This window comes from Chrysochloris asiatica, unplaced genomic scaffold, assembly GCF_000296735.1.
Source record: "Chrysochloris asiatica unplaced genomic scaffold, ChrAsi1.0 scaffold00039, whole genome shotgun sequence".
In the NCBI taxonomy this organism is placed as follows: Eukaryota; Metazoa; Chordata; class Mammalia; order Afrosoricida; family Chrysochloridae; genus Chrysochloris; species Chrysochloris asiatica.
Genome location: NW_006408557.1, coordinates 14,266,523 through 14,284,642, shown reverse-complemented (window position 1 = coordinate 14,284,642; position 18,120 = coordinate 14,266,523). Strand labels below are relative to the sequence as shown.

At 40.0% G+C, this 18,120-nt stretch overlaps 1 protein-coding gene across 1 annotated transcript; it reads left to right on the top strand.

Moving 5' to 3' along the window:
- Positions 1-14,234: 14,234 nt before the first annotated feature.
- Positions 14,235-14,835, top strand: LOC102841194 (putative thymosin beta-4-like protein 6-like). The gene is made up of 2 exons (XM_006860750.1): positions 14,235-14,358; positions 14,822-14,835. The coding sequence occupies exons 1-2, from the start codon at positions 14,235-14,237 to the stop codon at positions 14,833-14,835; spliced, it is 138 nt and encodes a 45-aa protein (XP_006860812.1).
- The last annotated feature ends 3,285 nt before the right edge of the window (positions 14,836-18,120 follow it).

Sequence of the window (18,120 nt, the reverse complement as noted above, 5' to 3'; positions counted from 1 at the left end):
TTAGGCTGTATTTCAACTCAGTGTACTCGAATATGAATGACTTATTTCCCCAGAAGCTTATAAGATATTTAAAGACTGGAATCATTCACAGTCATTCTTTCTACCTATGTCCTCAGTAAGCACTTGCTCCAGGCTGAATGAAAAAGATGTTGTTTACTTCCTTATTCCTGTGTAGAGAAATTTCCCTTCACCATTGGATGACAGTAATCTCTGATACCCAGAGATGGTCTGCCCTGATCAGGGGTCTTACAGTGATGGGAACACAAATCAGAAACTCTAAGAGCTGCAGATTCTGATGCCACCAGTATCCAGTGAACCTTAGAAAGGTGGACTTTTATGGTGATCATTCCCAGTGCATCCCAACTTCTGGCATCCAATCCAACTTGAATTTGGGCTTGGTCATGTGAACAGTGTAAGTTTGACTCCAAGAATCAGTGCAAGGTTGGTTACCATGAGGCAGAGGTAAAATATGCCCCCATTCTCTGACTTCTCTCCCTCTTCTGATACAACTATTGCCGCCTTTCAATGGCATTGCCCCTTTTTACCTTGTGGATCAGAATACTCTATCTGATCCTCTGTGATCTAGAGTGTTTTTTTTATCAAACCTTTGCCAGGCCCCCTAACCAATCCAGGCAAAAGTAGATTACTCAGGAGATGGGGGGGATAAGGAGGAGAGGTACCAAGACAATCAATCACATAAGGTCAAATACCAGGCAGAGCCCTTCACCCAATTTGTGCAAATGTCCATAGCCTCTCCCTAACCCCCACCCCAAACAATTTGAATAAAGGTCGGCTACTGAGATGGGCGGAGTCCTGGTGTGGCGCTGTGGGTTAATGCGCCAGACTGCAAAGTCATTTGAACTGCAAGGTCAGAGGTCGGAGGTTCAAGCTCACCAGTTGCTCCTCGGAAACCCTATACAGGGTCGCTATGGGTTGGAATCGACTTGAAGGCACTTAACAACAACAACAACAACAACAATAACTGAGATGGGCTCCCCAGCCAATCCCAGTTAAAGTCAAACTGGGTAGATTTTCTCAAACAGGACCAAAAACGTCAATTGCTTTTCACTTAGGTGAGTCCACACCATTGCTGTTACCTTGTCCCCCTTTTGGTCATGGGTTCATTTTTCACATACTTAATTTTAATTATTATAGTTTTTATAAATATAATTATATCCTTTATCATAGTATCTTTAATTATATGTGCTATTATGGAGTCCTGGTGTGGCTGTGGGTTAATGCGCCAGACTGCAAAGCCCTTTGAACTGCAAGGTGGACAGTTCCTTGGAAACCCGATACAGGGTTGCTATGGGTCAGAACTGACCCAAAAGCACTTAACAACAACAACAACAACAGTAATCATTTAACTTTAATTACTTTACTATTGAATCACATAATCATATCGCTATATTCCATCCCCTCTTTTGAGATCTACTAGAAAAAAAGAGATGTAACAACTGGGGTTCATGCCAGCCCTAATTCATTTATTTTTCCATGCTTTGAACAGACAATTGTTTTAATTATCTTTCATGCTTAAAGCATTATATTAAAGAGAAAAGCAAATTTCCTGATCTGAAGAATTTTTTTGCTTTTGTTAGAACTCTGGGCATCTACATTTATACGCAAAGTCCAGTACAGGCAAACCATCAAAATGCAGCAAATCCTGCTGCCTACTCCAATTTTTTTGCTTTATAATTTTATCTCTTTATTTGCATGTGCAAAGACACCTTACACTGTTCACTTTATCTTACTTAGATTAAAAAATTAATTTTTAAAATAGGTAATGCCAATTACAAAAGGTATAAAAACAGTGGGATAGCCTTTCTACTCCAGTCTACTCTCTAGAGTTAGAAACAACTGGCACAAGTATCCAGAGATGTTTTATGTATATGGAAATCATTATTTATTTTTACACAAATTATAGCGAACATAAGCATTGTTTTACATTGATTTATTTGACATTATAGAGGAGCTCTGGTAGCGTAGTGGTTACGAATCGGGCTGTGAACCTTAAGGTCAGCAGTTTGAAACTACCAGCCGCTCCGCGGGAGAAAGATGAGGCTTTCTACTCCTGTAAAGATTTACACCCTCGGAAACCCTGTACAGGGTCGCTATGGGTCGGAACCGACTCGACGGCACTTAACAAAATAGTGTGGTTAGCACAGTGTTCTTATTACTACATGCAGAACTACCTCATTGTTTTTCATGGCTGCATAGTATTCTCAGAAGGGCCATAATTTCTTTAACCAACCCATTTAGAGTTTTCCAATCTTTTACTATTCAAATAATAATGAAATGAATATCCTTGTACATATATCATGTTGTACTTGTTTAAGGATATCTAAAGGATAAATTACTAAAAATGGAATTGCCCATCAAAGAGATACAGACTTAAAATTGAAGTAGATATTGCCAAATTGCCCTCCAAAGAGGAAAATTATAACCTGTCAGAACCAACTCGACAGCACTTAACAACAACAACAAAGTATGAGTACTGAAACCTTTTGAACTTTGCTAGGTGTGACATTGAAAAATGTATCAAGGTAGTTTTAATTTCAGTTTTATACTATGGGTTAGAATGAGCATCTTTTTTTAAATGTTTTATTATGAATTATGTGATAATTTACATGGGAGAACATTGGGTTTACATTCATCCTATCATATATCGTTTCATTGTCATGGTTACAATTCCCTCCATGCATCATCAAACAACCACAGGTTATACACTGCAAGCCTTCCCCCTGGTCGTCAGCACACAGCCCCTCTTCCTCTCTCAGTCTAGAATCTCCAGCCATTCCATCTCTCCCATCATTATCTCTGCCTCCATCTCTGATGTCACTGCTTCTCTGGGTAGGGTCCACATTCTGCTCTTCTCCCTTGATGGTCCCAGGGACATCCGCTCCTGGATGCAAAGTCAACCACTCCCCTTGTTTTGCTACAAAATGTCTACCTTTACCTTTTTTGACCCTCACAATCTGTCCTGATAGCAATTATTCACTTTTGTGTCACATGAGTTTCATCCCCATCTCCTTTCATCAAGGCCCATCCAGACAAATTGGATATTACTCCATGGAGACTCTGCTCTCCTCCATGCCCTCTGGATCTAGGCTCCCTCTTGAAAGCTTGTAAGCCAGTCACTTCTTGCCTTTGTAGCCCCCAATTTTGGATAGCCAATGTCCAAGTTGCCCATCCCAATCTACCCTGTGTATCGAGGGTATGGGAATGATCCTCTCTAGAAAGATTTGTTCCTTCTTTTGACGTACTATATCCATAGGTGCTAGGAGCTCTGGTAGCGTAGTGGTTACGAATCGGGCTGCTAACCTTAAGGTCAGCGGTTCGAAACTACCAGCTGCTCTGCGGGAGAAAGATGAGACTTTCTACTCCCGTAAAGATTTACACCCTCGGAAACCCTGTACAGGGTCGCTATGGGTCAGATCCGACTCGACGGCACTTAACAACAACAACAACATCCATAGGTGCAGGTCAAGTTCATCAAATTGTATCAGACTACTCTTTTTTTTTTTCCTCTTCTTGCTTCTTCTACTTGAATTCTGAACAAATAGCCATTAAAGCCAGGTCAAGTGGGTATTATCTGCAAGTGTGGGTGTTCATGTTCATATGCCCTCACTTCTTATCCGCTGGATGCTTCACTCTCCAATCTAGTTCTCTGAGGCTATGTCACTGACTCTGGGCCTAGAAGTCCCCAGATCTTGCCACACTGCCGGCCAACCAGGTCTTCACCTCGGTTCACAGGAGTCTATTGAATGCGGAAGGGCTTAGCTGGCTGCTTCATTGCTGTTTTTCCCTCACTTTCCCTTCTTGGAAAACAATGTGGTCACCAGTCAGAGCGCATGTCTGTTCGTGTATTTCCATCGAACCTTAGTCTTGATAGGGGGTTTGCCTTGAAGGGACCAGAACAATTGCATTGATGTATCCTGAGCGAGAAACTTGCTTGTTCTTGTAGTAGTCAGTGAGACTGCCATTATTGTTTTGCACTTTTTCTGTTGGTCTTTCTTTCAAGAAGTCTCTTCTATTCTTTTAGCTACTTGAGGCTGGTCTGCTAGCCCTTTCAAGTGGAAATGTCCCACCTCAGAAGATACTGGATGGAGTTCAAGATTCCCCCTATGGACTTATGTAATACAGAGGCTCCACAGGAAGCCTCCTCATTGGGCACATTGTAGCCCCATTTTAGGTATTCCAATCAGCTATTGACAGAAGATGGGCTTACAAACTTTCTATGGTGATAGTTCTGCCTATTCCTTTCTCTCCCCCTCAAGTTTCTATTTTATAATGGTATGCAAGGGAAACTAAGACTCAAAGGACAGCCAAGCTTCTTAACATTATTTCCCCAAATTTGCCCTTTCCAACCATGCCTCAATCCCTGTATCCCAGAGCCCTTTTGTTCCAAGGTTGTGCATACATCATTATTTACCTCTGTCCCACTTAGCCCATGCAAACCTGCTTAACTGTTCTCCCATCCACCTTGTTCTTCCACTCCCCTCCCACTTCTTGTATATTGTCCCCCTCCTCAGCACCCAAACTATCCTGTGTCTATACCCTACCCTGTGCTCCACCTTCTCCTCTCTCCCCTCGTACCACTCCCACATCCCGGTAACCAGCAAAGACTGCCCCCCCCCTTTAGTATAGGTTCTTTTTCTTAGTTTTTTAAAATACTGGTCTTATGCAGTATTTCTCTTTTTGTGACTGACTAATTTCACTCAACATAATGTCCTCAAGGTTCATCCATGTTATGTGGTGGCTTACAGCTTCCTTGTTCTTCTTCAAGGTGTCATAATATTCCATTGTGAGTATATACCACAGTTGTTTATCCATTCTTCAGTTGATGGGCACTTTGGCTTTCTCCATATTTTTGCTATTGTAAAAAGTGCTGCTATGAACATTGGTGTGCATATATCTACTCAAGTTGTGGCTCATGTTTCTTGTGGGTAAACACCAAGTAGAGTAATTGCTGGATCATAAGGTATTTCTATATCCAACCTTCTGAGGAAGCACAATATTGCTTTCCAGAGAGGTTGGACCATTTTGCAGTCCCACCAGCAATGCAGGAGTGTCCCAGTCTCGCCACATCCTCACCAGCATTTATTGTCCTCTACTTTTTTTTTTATCTTTGCTGTTATTGCTGGTGTGAGATGATATCTCATTGTTGTTATGATTTGTATCCCTCTAATGGCTAGTGATCGTGAACACTTCTTCATATGTTTGTTGGCTGTGTGGATCTCCTCCTTGGTGAAGTGTCTGTTCATGTCCTGCACCCAGTTTTTAATTGCGTTATTTGTCTTCTTATAGAGGTGTTCTAGTTTCCTATTTATTTTTGCAATGAGTCTCTTGTCTGATGTGTCATCGCAAGAGATTTTTTTCCCTTTCTGTGGGTTCCATTTTTATTCTTTTGATGAAGTCTTTTGATACACGTAAGATTTTAACTTTTTAGTATGTCCCACTCATCTATTTTCTCTACTTTTGTTTGTGTGGTTTTCAAAGTGTTTGGTAGTCTGTGTATGCCCTGAATTAGAGCCCTCACATTTGTCCCTATTTTTTCAGTGATGGCCTTCATAATTCTGTGATTAACATTTAGGTCTTTAATCCATGTTGAGTTGTTTTTTGTATAAGGCATGAGGTAAAGGTTTTGTTTCAATCTTTTGCATATCGTTGTCCAGTTCTGGCTTCACCATCTGTTGAAAAGACTATACCCTCCCCATGCGATATATTTAGATACTTTGTCGAAAATCAGATAGCTGTTTGTGGATGGTTAATTTCTGGGTTCTAGATTCTGTTCCATTGATCAATGTATCTTTCATTTTACCAATACCAAGCTGTTTTGACCACTGTAGCCATGTAATAAAGTTTGAAGTTGGGGAGTGAGAGGTTTCCAACCTTATTCTTCTTCTTAAGCAGTGCTTTGCTTATCCTGTGTCTCTTTCCTTTCCATATAAAGTTTGCAATTGTTTTTTCCATCTCTTTGAAAAATGTCGTTGGAATCTGGATTGGAATTGCATTATATGTGTCAATTGCTTTGGGCAGTATTGACATTTTCAGAATGTTAAGTCTTCCTATTCAGGAGCATGGTACATTCTTCCATTTTTGTAGGTCTCTTTTGGTTTCTTGTAGTAGTGTTTTGTAGTTTTTGTTGTATAAGTCCTTTTTTTCTCTGGTTATAGATATTTCATCCTTTGGTCAGCTGTTGTAAATGGTATTGGTTTCCTAATGTCTTTTTTGGTGATGTTGTTATTGGTATAAAGGAATCCTGATGATTTTTGTATGTTGATCTTATATCCTGCCACTTTGCTGAATCTTCCAATGAGATCTAGGAGCTTTTTTACTGCGTCTTTGTGGTTTTCTATGTATAGCATCATATCATCTGCAAATCGGGAGAGTTTTACTTCCTCTTTGCCATTTTGGATGCCTCTAACTTCCCTGTCTTGCCATATAGATCGTGCTAAGACTTCTAGCACAATATTGAATAACAGTGATGATAAAAGAGCATTCTTCTCTGGTTCCTGTTTGCAGAGGGAAGGCTTTCAGTTTCTCTCCATTGACAGTAAGTTGGATTTTGTCAAATGTTTTTTCTGCATCAATTGATATGATCATGTGGTTCTTTTATTTTTTCTTATATATATGGGGGATTACGTTGACCTTTTTTTGTAATGTTGAGCCATCCTTGCATCCCTGATATGAATCCCACTTGATCATGGTGTATTATCTTTTTGATGTGCTGCTGGATTCTGTTGACTAGGACTTTTGTGAATTTTTGCATCTATGTTCATGAGGAATATTGGTGTATAGTTTTCTTTCTTAGTGACGTCCTACCCTGGTTTTGGTATGAGGTTTATGCTTGCTTTATAAAATGTAATAGGAAGTTTTCCATCCTCCTCTGTTGTCTGGAATAATTTGAGTAGAATTGGTGACAGCTCTTCCCTGAATGCTTGGTAGAACTGACCAATGAAACCATCTGGGCCTGGACTTCTTTTGTTTGGGAGTTTTTTTATGACCTAGTCAATATCTTCTTTTGTTATGAGTCTGTTCAGGTTTTCAGCTTCACTCTGTGTAATTGTGTAAGTTTAGGTAGGTTGTGTTTTTCTAAAAATGTATCCATCTCTTCTAACTTTTCAAATTTGTTGGAGTACAACTCTTCATAGTATTCTGTTATTATCTGTTGTGACATCATCCATGTGGTCTCTAATGAGAGTTATTTATGTCTGCTCCCTCTTTTCTTTTGTTAGGTTTGCCAATGGTCTGTCAGTTTTGTTAATCCTTTCAAAGAACCAGCTTCTTGTCCTGTTGATTCTTTCTATAGTTTTACTGTTTTCTATCTTATTTATTTCTGCTCTAATGTTTATTATTTCTTTTATTTTGGTGGCTGTATGTTCCCTCTGTTGGTCTGTTTCTAATTGTTGTAGACACTATGTTAATGTGTTGTCAGAGATTTCATTTTGCTCAGGTCAAGCATGGAAGCAGCAGTCAAGAAACTGAAAGACGTATTGCATTGGGCAAATCTGCTGCACAAGACCTCTTAAAGTGTTAAAGAGCAAAGATGTCACTTTGAGGACTAAGGTTTGCCTGACCCAAGCAATGGTATTCTCAATAATCTCATATGCATGTGAAAGCTAGATAGTGAATAAGAAAGACCATAGAAGAAATGATGCATTTCAGTTATAGTGTTAGAGGAGAATATTGAAAGTACTATGGGCTGCCAAAAGAACAAATAGAACTGTGCTGGAGGAAGTACAGCCAGTGTACTCCTTGGAAGTCAGGATGGCCAAACTTCATCTCTCATGCTTCAGACATATCAGGAAGGATCAGTCATTGGAGAAGGATATCATTTTTGATAAAGTGGAAGGTTGGAGAAAAAGACAAAGACCCCCCAGACAGATGGATTGGCACAGTGGCAGCATCAATAGGCTCAAATGTAGCAACGATTGTGAGGTTGGCCCAGGACTGGACAGTGTTTTGCTCTGTTGTACATAGGGTCTCTATGAGTCGGTACCAACTCGATGGCACTTAAAAACAACAATAAATGAGAGGGAGGGAAATCAGTCTGAAAAGACTATATAATGTATTTTGTCAATTATATAACTTTCTAAAAAAAAGTATGACAGTATAGAGATTGTGATAACAGATTAGTGGTTGCCAGGGGTTCAGAGGTGGAGGACAATGGATGAATAAATGGAGCAGAGGGCATGTAACTATTCTGTATGACACAGTAACTATTAACAATAGTGGACACATGACATGTATTTGTCAAAACCCATAGGACTGTACAACACAAAGAGTGAACGCTCATGTAAACTATGTGGGGAGTACGGGTAATAATAATGTGTCAATACTTGCTTATCAACTGTAACAATTGTATTACTCAAATTTGAGATGTAGGGAATAATATGGAAACTGTTGGGAAGTACTGAGAGTATTTAGAAAAACTGTACTTTCTGTTCAATTTTGTCCTAAATCTAAAACTGATCTAAAAAATAAAATATTCAAAATGAATTATTGCTTAAAGGGTACTGAGTTTCTGTTAAATAAAAAAGAAAATTGGAAATAGTGGTGATGGTTGAATAACATGATGAATGTAATAAATGCCACCAAGTTGTACACATAAAAATGGCTGAAATGGCAAATATTTTGTTATTTATAATTCACCTCAATAAAGTTTTTCCTGAGTTAATCAGATTTCTTTATTATAGAACTTATCTACACCTATAATAGGTGTAGCACTCTAGGATCCACACTGTACTTTGAGCCACAAAGTTGGCATTTCAGACCTACCAGATGCTCTTCAGAAACCCTATACAGATTCACTATGAATTGGAATTGACCTGATGACACTTAACAAAAACATCATAGGTTAAGGGGGCTTTATGAACTTCAACAAGGAGCCCTGGAAGTGTAATGGATTATGTGTTGGGCTACTAACCAAAAAGTCTGCAATTTGAATCTACCAATCACTCTGTAAGAGAAAGACAAGGCTTTCTGATCCCATAAGAATTTACAGCCTTGGAAACCCTATGTAGGGTTGTTATGAGTTGGAACTGACTGACTACATGACACACAGCTACCAGCCATCATGAACTTCAAAAAAAAAGCACTTTTAAAATGTTGTTTTGTTGTTAAGTGCCATTGAGTTGGTTCTGACCCATAGCAACCCTGTATAAGGTTTCTGAGGAGTAGCTGGTGAGCTTGAACTGCCGACCTTGCAGTTCAAACAGCTTTGCAGTCTGGTGCATTAACCCACAGCGCCACACCAGGACTCCTTTAAAATGTTGGGTTATCCTTATTTTTCTATAAGAGACCTTTATTATTGCTGTTGCAACATTTGATAATACCATTTTCCCTCTTTCCCCTTATCCTTCATATTGCTGTATTTTCAGTAAAACCTTTCTATAACAGTTGAAAGGAAATCCTGCTTGGAGTGTGCCAGACTCACAGACCCTTAGTAAAATGAAGTGGAATTTAATCTTTATTTTTCCAAGTTCTCCTGCAAGCTTCCATTGTGAAAGGGTGATTTAACTGTTTCCTCCGGACTGATCTTGGCTTGTTATACCCCTCTTACGGAGACAACTGTGTTGAAAAAAATCTGCCAACATTTATTAGACACCACTTTGCCTTCTCTTGGGGAAGATACCCCATTCTTCCTTAGGGTATATATCTACATCTCTCTTCTGAGAGGAAGACCCTATCCTCAAGATGGGTTCTAAGGATGCATTGTTTCCTCTTCCATGTTAATTCCTAATTGACTGAGATTATTCAGCTTTGTCTCAGCTGAATTTTATTGTGGTAGGATTGTCACATTGAGGTGGCTTATGTGTTGTGTAATGCTTGAAGCTATGATATGCTATTTCAAATACCGGCAGGGTCACCCATGGTGGAGAAGTTTCAATAGAGCTACCAGACTAAGTCTAGGGATAAAGGGCTGGTGAGCTGCTTCTAAAAATTAGAAATGAAAACCTGATAGATTCAGGATCATGATCAAAGGTCTGGACAGAACGGGAGCGAAAAATGAAGAACAAAATTTAAAAACAAAAAAGACCAGATTAACTGGTCTGATAGAGACTGATGAAACCCTTAAGACTATAGCCCTTAGATACCCCTCAAGCCAGAACCAACCCCCCTCCACCCAGGGATCAGCCTTCACCCAAATAATAGACAGGCCTATAGAGTGAATGAATTCCTGGTGTGGTACAGTAGGATCAGCACTGAACTGGGAACCACAAAGTAGGCAATTCAAACCTACCAGCTATTTCTTGGAAACTCTATACAGGATTGCTGTGAGTCAGAACTGACTCAATGGCACTTAACAACAATATAAAGTGAATAATAGCACCAGAGAGGAGTATATTCTTCAGTATAATCAACTTCAAGCGATGAAAAGATCACATTTGCCCTAAATCTTGGCTCAGAAGACAAATGGAAATGCAGAATCCAGGGAAAAGTGGAAAAAGCTGTTGCATTGATAGGATTGCAAGCAATGTTATGAAACTAAATATGTATACATTGTTGAGTGGAAAACTTGTTTGCTCTGTAAACTTTTACTCAAGTTGCAATTTTGAACCAACAAAAAGCTTATTTATAATAATAGAATTTTGTCTTACTCACTTGCATTGATCATGTCATCAAAAGCAGTCAGCCCCTGGAAGAAGACATCATGTTTAGTGAAGTAGAGGACCAATGAGGATAAAGGAGTTGACTGGTGAGATGAACAGGCACAATAGTTGCAACAGTGAGTTAGAATAAGCCAGTGATTGTAAAGATGATGCAGGATCACACAATGGTTTTTTTCCCTACTGTATACAGCTTGCCATGAGTCAGAGTTCACTCCATGGCAGCTACCTATCTGTCTGTCTGTCTGTCTATCTATCTGTCTATCTATCAAACTATCTATCTATCTATACTTTAATGTTGTGTGCAAGACTCTTTAGTGCAATGAAGGTACCTCGGAACTATTCCTCTGGCCTGTAATCAGATATTATTCTGTTGGTTTCTTAAAGGCTGTATGTTATGACTTACAGAATGACTTTGAAAATTTCAAAAATGAGTCTTGTGTGAGCTCTGTGACCTAGCAATTCTGGGACTCTAGGCATAATCCATTTACCCATGTGCCTTAGTTTCCCAATCAATAAAACGCAGCATAAAATGAGACAGGCTCACCAATGGGTTAAATAAAATGATGCCCAAGTAAGCCTGTAAAACACAGTAGATATTCAGCTAAGTGTAGTTGTATGACACACGAAGTCCCTCTATCAGCTAACCAACTGCATCGGCACTTTTTATATGAGTTTGCAATGAATATTTGTGAATTGTATATTCTTTAGATGTTAGTTGTATATTCTTTTTTTGTATGAGCCAAAACATATATTGCCTTTATAGACAATCTGAAAGAAGAAATATTCTAGAGTACTTTAAAAGCTCTACAGTTAATGAAAAGGTAGTATTTCTCAAGGGTTTGTCAGTTGCTTCTCTTTGGCTTAAGAGCAATTGTGTCTTCCATTGATTACTGGTGAGTACAATTTCTTAATCCCTAACAGTCCCATGATAATGTATACAGAAGGCACAGCAACTTACCAGTAAGTAGCCTGTCCATTTCTCCATCCTTAAGAAATTAGCCTAGACAGCTCAGTAGTCATTTGCCCTTCCTGATTCTTCCTTATTTGTATTGTTGTGGAATCAATTCCGACTCATAGCGATCCTATATAGGGTTTCTGAGGAGCAGCAGCTGTATTGTTATAGGAGGGGGTGAAACCCTATCTTCAGATTTATCAATATTATATATTCTCTATATTAAATCTTAAACAGAAGTGAAAACAAAACCAAACCAACATTGATTACCTGAGTGAAGGAAATCCTCAATATGATGTCATGATAAAGTCCAAAGTTCTACCTCCATATGAAAGTTCTACCTTTCATAGGGCACAGAGAACAAAGGAATCTCCTTCTATAATCACAATGGCAAAAATTTATCACATACTCAGAACAGGTCTACAGAAGCAGGGAAGGGACTATTGTAAACAGGAAAGCTTACACACCACATGTAAGCCCCTTGGGGTATGACGTCACAACCATGCTACTCTGGTTGCACTAAGGGGCATGTCCAGTAATGTTCCTGAGAAGGCATTTTTTATGTTTCCTGAGCCAGCTGGGGAAAGTGGCCCCAAACCCACTTTCAAACACATTCTGCTTCTGACTTTGCCAATTCAGCTGTCAGCGATGCACGAGGTACTCATATAAATTGGCATCGGAAACAAGCAAGGCACAAGATGGAACTTGTCTGCTAAGCTAGAGTCATTTGCAGGTGAAATACCTTCAGAAATCATGTACTCAAGTCACTAAATTGTACACATAAAAATCTCCTCTCCCCCAATTTGGTGTTTGCTAACAGCTGTTTTCTTCAGGTTCAAGTTTGGATTCTTCCAGTCTCTGAGAAGAAAAACTACCCCCCCCCCCAGGCTATGTCTGAAGTCTTCTTGTCCTTTTGGAGTAGGAGGAAATGGGGCCTTTGAATTGAACACCGTGTATTCAGGTTTTCTCCTTTGGTGTACTTCCTAGGAGGAATTTTGGTCATTGTTCATCTTGCTTCCTTTAGCATAGACACCCCAAGTCACAGCTATCTTCTTCAGGCATAGTCTACCAAGGCCTTACAGGACAGCCTGCGTGTGTTGAGCAAGTGCCCATGTATGTACCCAGCATAGGTAGCGGTGGTGGTGGTTACGTGCCGTGGAGTCTTTTCCAACTCATAGAGACCCTGTATAGAGTTTCCGAGGCTGTAAATCTTTACAGGAGCAGAAAGTCTCATCTTTCTCCCGCAGAACTGCTGGTAGTTTCAAACTGCTTGAGGTTAGTAGCCTGACTCATAACCGCTACACTATCAGAGCTCCTTACCCAGCATAGATGGCCTGTCCTAAATCCTATGCTGTCAGCAAGATTAGTTACCCTGCTTGGGCACAGCTCCTCTTAAATCTTCCCTGGTTCCTTGGCACTCAAGTGGAGCCTGTGCTGCACCATCCCAATTTGACAGACCAGGCGTCCTCATTCTGTAATCTAGCTCCTATAGCCCTCTACCCATAAGCTGAGCCTTGATCTGGCTCCACCTTATAGTACTTCCAAAATGTCCTCCCTATTTATGAACATGGCATCCACAACACTATAATCTCTGTTTCTGAACCTGCCCCCTTAGTCCATGTACATCAGCCCATTAGGTCTTTTCTGACCAAAGGTGATCAATAGCACTTGTTTCAAGATGCCAGCTTCCTGCTGTCCTGCTGCATTTCCCCCAAGCTTCTTCCTCAAATGATCCTGAGTTGATCTCCTCCCTGATGAGATGGTGTTGATTGGATTATTGCCCTTAATTTTCTACTCTCACCTGTGATACATTTATATGTGCAAGTCGTATATTATATCTTCCAACTTTGCAACTTTTTCTACTGTGTCGTACTTGACTTACTTTGGCCAATGGAATATAGATTGAAGTGATGCTTTGCCAATTCTGAACCTAGACGTTAAGTGGCATTGAGAGTTTCTGCTAGTCATTCTTGCATTCCTGTGGGTTGCCATGAGAAAAAGTGCCCAAAGAACCACTGCCCACTCACCCATAATGAAGGCACAATCACATCTGAAGTTGACCAAAAACCTGGAGTCTAGCCTGACCCAGTCAAGTCCAGATTAGATCAGCCAAACTTCAATCAACCTTATATTCATCATCATGAAAACAAATATTTCTTATTCTAAGGAGCTCTGGTAGCGTAGTGGTTACGAATTGGGCTGAGAACTGCAAGGTCAGCAGTTGGAAACTACCAGATGCTCTGCGGGAGAAAGAGGAGGCTTTCTGCTCCCATAAAGATTTACAGCCTCGGAAACCCTGTTCAGGGTCGCTATGGGTCGGAACCGACTCGACGGCACATAACAACAAGCCATTGATATTCGGTATTTCTTGTTCTAAGCCACTGATTTGGAGCAAAATTGCATTATCATGAGAGCACCGATAGTATCATATGGTGATGGTTTATGATTATACCTTTTGATAGGATGGTATAAGATTAATCCTGACCATTTCCTGGCTTTTTATAAAGGTTAGCCACTTTTATCCTTTCTGAAAGGAGAAATTAACCATAACTTGCTTTTCTATTTCACGAGAAAATTTCACTTATAAGAAAAATATTGCAACTCGGCGGCAGCCACTGCTCTCAAGGACACCACTCGCTCTTGTCTCGCTCTATTCCTCCACTACCATGTCTGACAAACTCGATATGGTCAAGATTGAGAAATTCGATAAATTGAAATTGAGGAAGACAGAAACGCAAAAGAAAAATCCACTGCCTTCAAAAGAAACCATCGAACAGGAGAAGCAAGCGGGCGAACCATAATGAGGCAGCGACGCAATATGCACTGTACGTTACATAAGCATTGCCTTCTTATTTTCCTTCTTTTAGCTGTTTAATTTTGTAAGATGCAAAGAGGTTGGATCAAGTTTAAATGACTGCTGCCCCTTTTCACAGCAAAGAATCCAGAACTACTGACAATGAAGGTGGTACCTGCCGCTACCATTGGCCTACCTGGCTGGCAGGGAAGGAAAAGAAATTCATGTTGGGTGGGACAACAGTGAATAAAATATAGAGAGTAAAAACAAAGCTGGTCCAAGGTGTCCTGCCAGCGTAAAATGCAGCTTCATCGGGGTGCTGCTTTTTTTGTTCAATGATTTTAATTATTGGAATGCACACGTTTTTAATATGCAAATAAAATGTTTTAAAACCTGAAAAAAATGCATTCATTTAGATTCTTTCCTTTTTGCTCTTAAGGCTAATTCTTTTATATTTAGGAGCAATGGGTTGAGAGAGAAAAACAGCATATGAGTCTCTTGTAAAGGACAATATCTGCAGTTTTTAAAGCATCACCTGTGACACAATTGCCCTTAATTGACTGTTCACCATAATCACATAGATAGATTTGAAATAGCAGACCCTCAGCCCTCCCTAAGCTTACGCTTGATTGTTGGTGCCCACAATTGTTTGGCTCACCTCTGACACCCATATCACAGATGGCACCTTACTCCAAATATCTGTAGCATTCTACCCAAGGACACCTGCTTTGGACCAATCCTTGGCTTACTCTTAATGAGGACCAGGGGAACCAAGAACTTAACTTCCTCGGACACTTCCTTTACCAAGCCCACGGTGGTGGGAGTGAGTAAAAAACAACCCCCTTCCTTATTCCTCAGAGCAGGGAAACTCTGAGACACGTCCTCCACTGTCACCCAAAATTTACAAGCAGAACTGAGCACCCATTGTCCAAAGCAGTAACCAGCTCTGTGGTAATGCACATTTTATTTGTTTATTTTTCAAGCCTGTCTTATTTCCCTCCTTCTCTACTGGTATTTCCTGAGCTGATCTCCAAAATAAACACTTACATGAAAATCCTTATTATCTCCAGATTTGCTTCACAGAACACCCAACCAGTGATATCTGCTGAACAGAACCTCTGGCACAGGGCATTGGGTTGTACACTGGCTGGCAATTGAGAACCAGTGTGATGGATGGGAACATGGCTTAAGATCTGAATGAATCAGGGTTCAAATCCCAGTGGTAGCATATGCTGGTGGCTTGACCTTAGTCAAATGATATAATTTTTTGAGGTGTAGTAAATTGGGCCATGATTGTGGTAAGGAATAGAGAAGACATAAGGAGAGGGCCTGGTGTATAGCAGACATTTGACAAATAAAGTAATTATTGTATCATGAGTCCTCATCATACTTCACTGAGTTTCATAACTCTTTCATTAATAAAATGTGAAACTCTTGGATTACTACAGAGCCCACAAGCAGATCTAGAACTCTACAGCAAGGAAAGGAATACCCTGCTTTGCACAATATACCCAATAGTCTATAAAAATGAATCTTAATGCAAATTGGCATTAAGGAAACCAGTCCACTCAACCCAGTATTCTTTCCCCAAAGACATTAAGAAACTGTTAGTGAGGAAACTTGATACACTGAATGCTCTTTCTTTCTTCCCCCTACCACCCCCATCTCATATAGGACAGAGATAGCTGAGTTCTTTGATTCTTTTGCCAAACTCTAGTCAAATCAGCTGCTTTGCCAGGAGCCAGACCTTAGCACCTTCTCTTCTGGAAGTTAGTTTCTTTCTTATCCTTCCAGCTCCTTTCTTTGAAAAATTCCACCTTTTTACTTGGCAGTCCAAGGAATAATTGTTTATCAATGTCTCTAGCAACTTTATTCCATATTTCAAGCTTCTTTTTCTTCCTCTGGCCTCCCAGAAGAATGTGTTGCTATGCTAAGTTTATAGCCCTATGTACACCCCTAAGGAAACTGGGCTGGGTGTCAGCACCAGTAAATTTTACAGCTGGTTGAACATGTAACTCTTTAGTTGTATGATATTTGCCTGTTACTCCCAGTAGAAAAAAAAGTCTGAAATACATAATTGGGCTTCTTCCTCCTTGGTATATCTATAAAATGTCTATGGTCCTTAAAGTCTGTGTCTTGTTAAACACCTATATCATAAACTCATTCTCTAGCTCTTTCCTTGTTGTTGTGTATTTTGAGTAAGAAAATAATATGTAACCATCAACTATTAAATATATTCTTTTATTAATTCTACACTTAAAAACCCACCGCTTGTCTGTCAGTTTTTTGTACTCTGGTGTCTTGTGCTAGAATCCATGCCACTTGTATTTTAAATACCAGCAGTGTTACCCATGGTGAACTTCCAGGCTAAGACAAACCAAGAATAAGGAGAGGCAGACTGCTCCTCTATGGTTAGCCACTGTAAACCTTATGAATGGAAGCAGAATGTTGTCAGATGTAGTGTCATAAGATTAAAACACTATGAATAGCAACAGAAATTGAACATCATCTGATATAGTGCTAGAAGATGACACCTTCAGGTTGTAAGGAATGCAAAATATGACTGGGGAAGAACTGCCTCCTCAAAATAGTGTTTACCATAATGTTGTGAATGAAGCAAAGCTTCTGGGGTCTTTATTTGCTGATGGGACACAACTCAAAATAAGGAGAAACAGCTGTAAGCAACCATTAGTAATCAGAACATGGAATGTACAAAGCATGAATCTAAGAAAATTGGAAGTTGTCAAATATGAAATGAAACACATAAGATTGATATCCAAGGCATTAGTAATTTGAAATAGACTACTATTGGACATTTTGACAGTCACATGGTTTCCTATCAAGGAATGTCAGATTGAAGAGGAATGGTGTCACACTCACATCAAAAACATTTCAAGATCTAGCTTGAAGGTGAGCAGCTTCAGAGACAAGAAAGCAGACTGACATTGCAGAAACATACCTGAGGCTTGCAGAGATTAAGGTACAATTTTTTTTTTCTTGTTCTCCACACTCCTCTTGCTTTCTAAACTTTCTATCCCCCCTTTCAGTGTTTTGTATATGTGCTCATCTGATGAAAGGTGACCCAACAGAATGTGGAAATCATTGGACAATATCATTAATATCACATTCAAATAAAATTTTTCTGAACATAATTTAAAAATGGTTGCAATAGTATATCGACAGGGAACTGCCAAAAATTTAAGATAGATTCAAAAGAGAATATAGACATCACAATAGAAGGCTTGTAAGTCCGTCTTCTGCCTTTAACTGATTGGAATACCTAAAATGGGGCTACAGCGTACCCAGTGAACGAGGCTTCTTGCGGAGCCTTTGCAATACATAAAACTATAGGTAGAAACCAGAACCACATACAGATCAGCAGAGATGAGGAATCTCCACTTGAAAGGATGAGCTGACCAGCCTGGAGCAGTGAGAAGAACAAAAGATACGTCTCGAATGAAAGACCTACAGGAAAAATATGATACGATGGAGGCAGATGGACTGTTACTACAGGAACAAACGGGTTGCTTCCCTAGGAGACATTGGGGCAGTTGGTCGGGTCCTACCAATGCAGGCCCCCTTCCGTGCTCTGATTGGTGACCACACGCATCACCGATGGGGAGAAGTGGGGTAAAGGCAGCAATGAAGTGACGAGCTAAGCCTTACAATATTCAATGGGCTTCTGTGGACCCGGTTGGGAACCTGGGTGGCAAGCAGCGTGAGGAGACCTGAGGACTCCTGGGCCCAGAGTCAGTGAC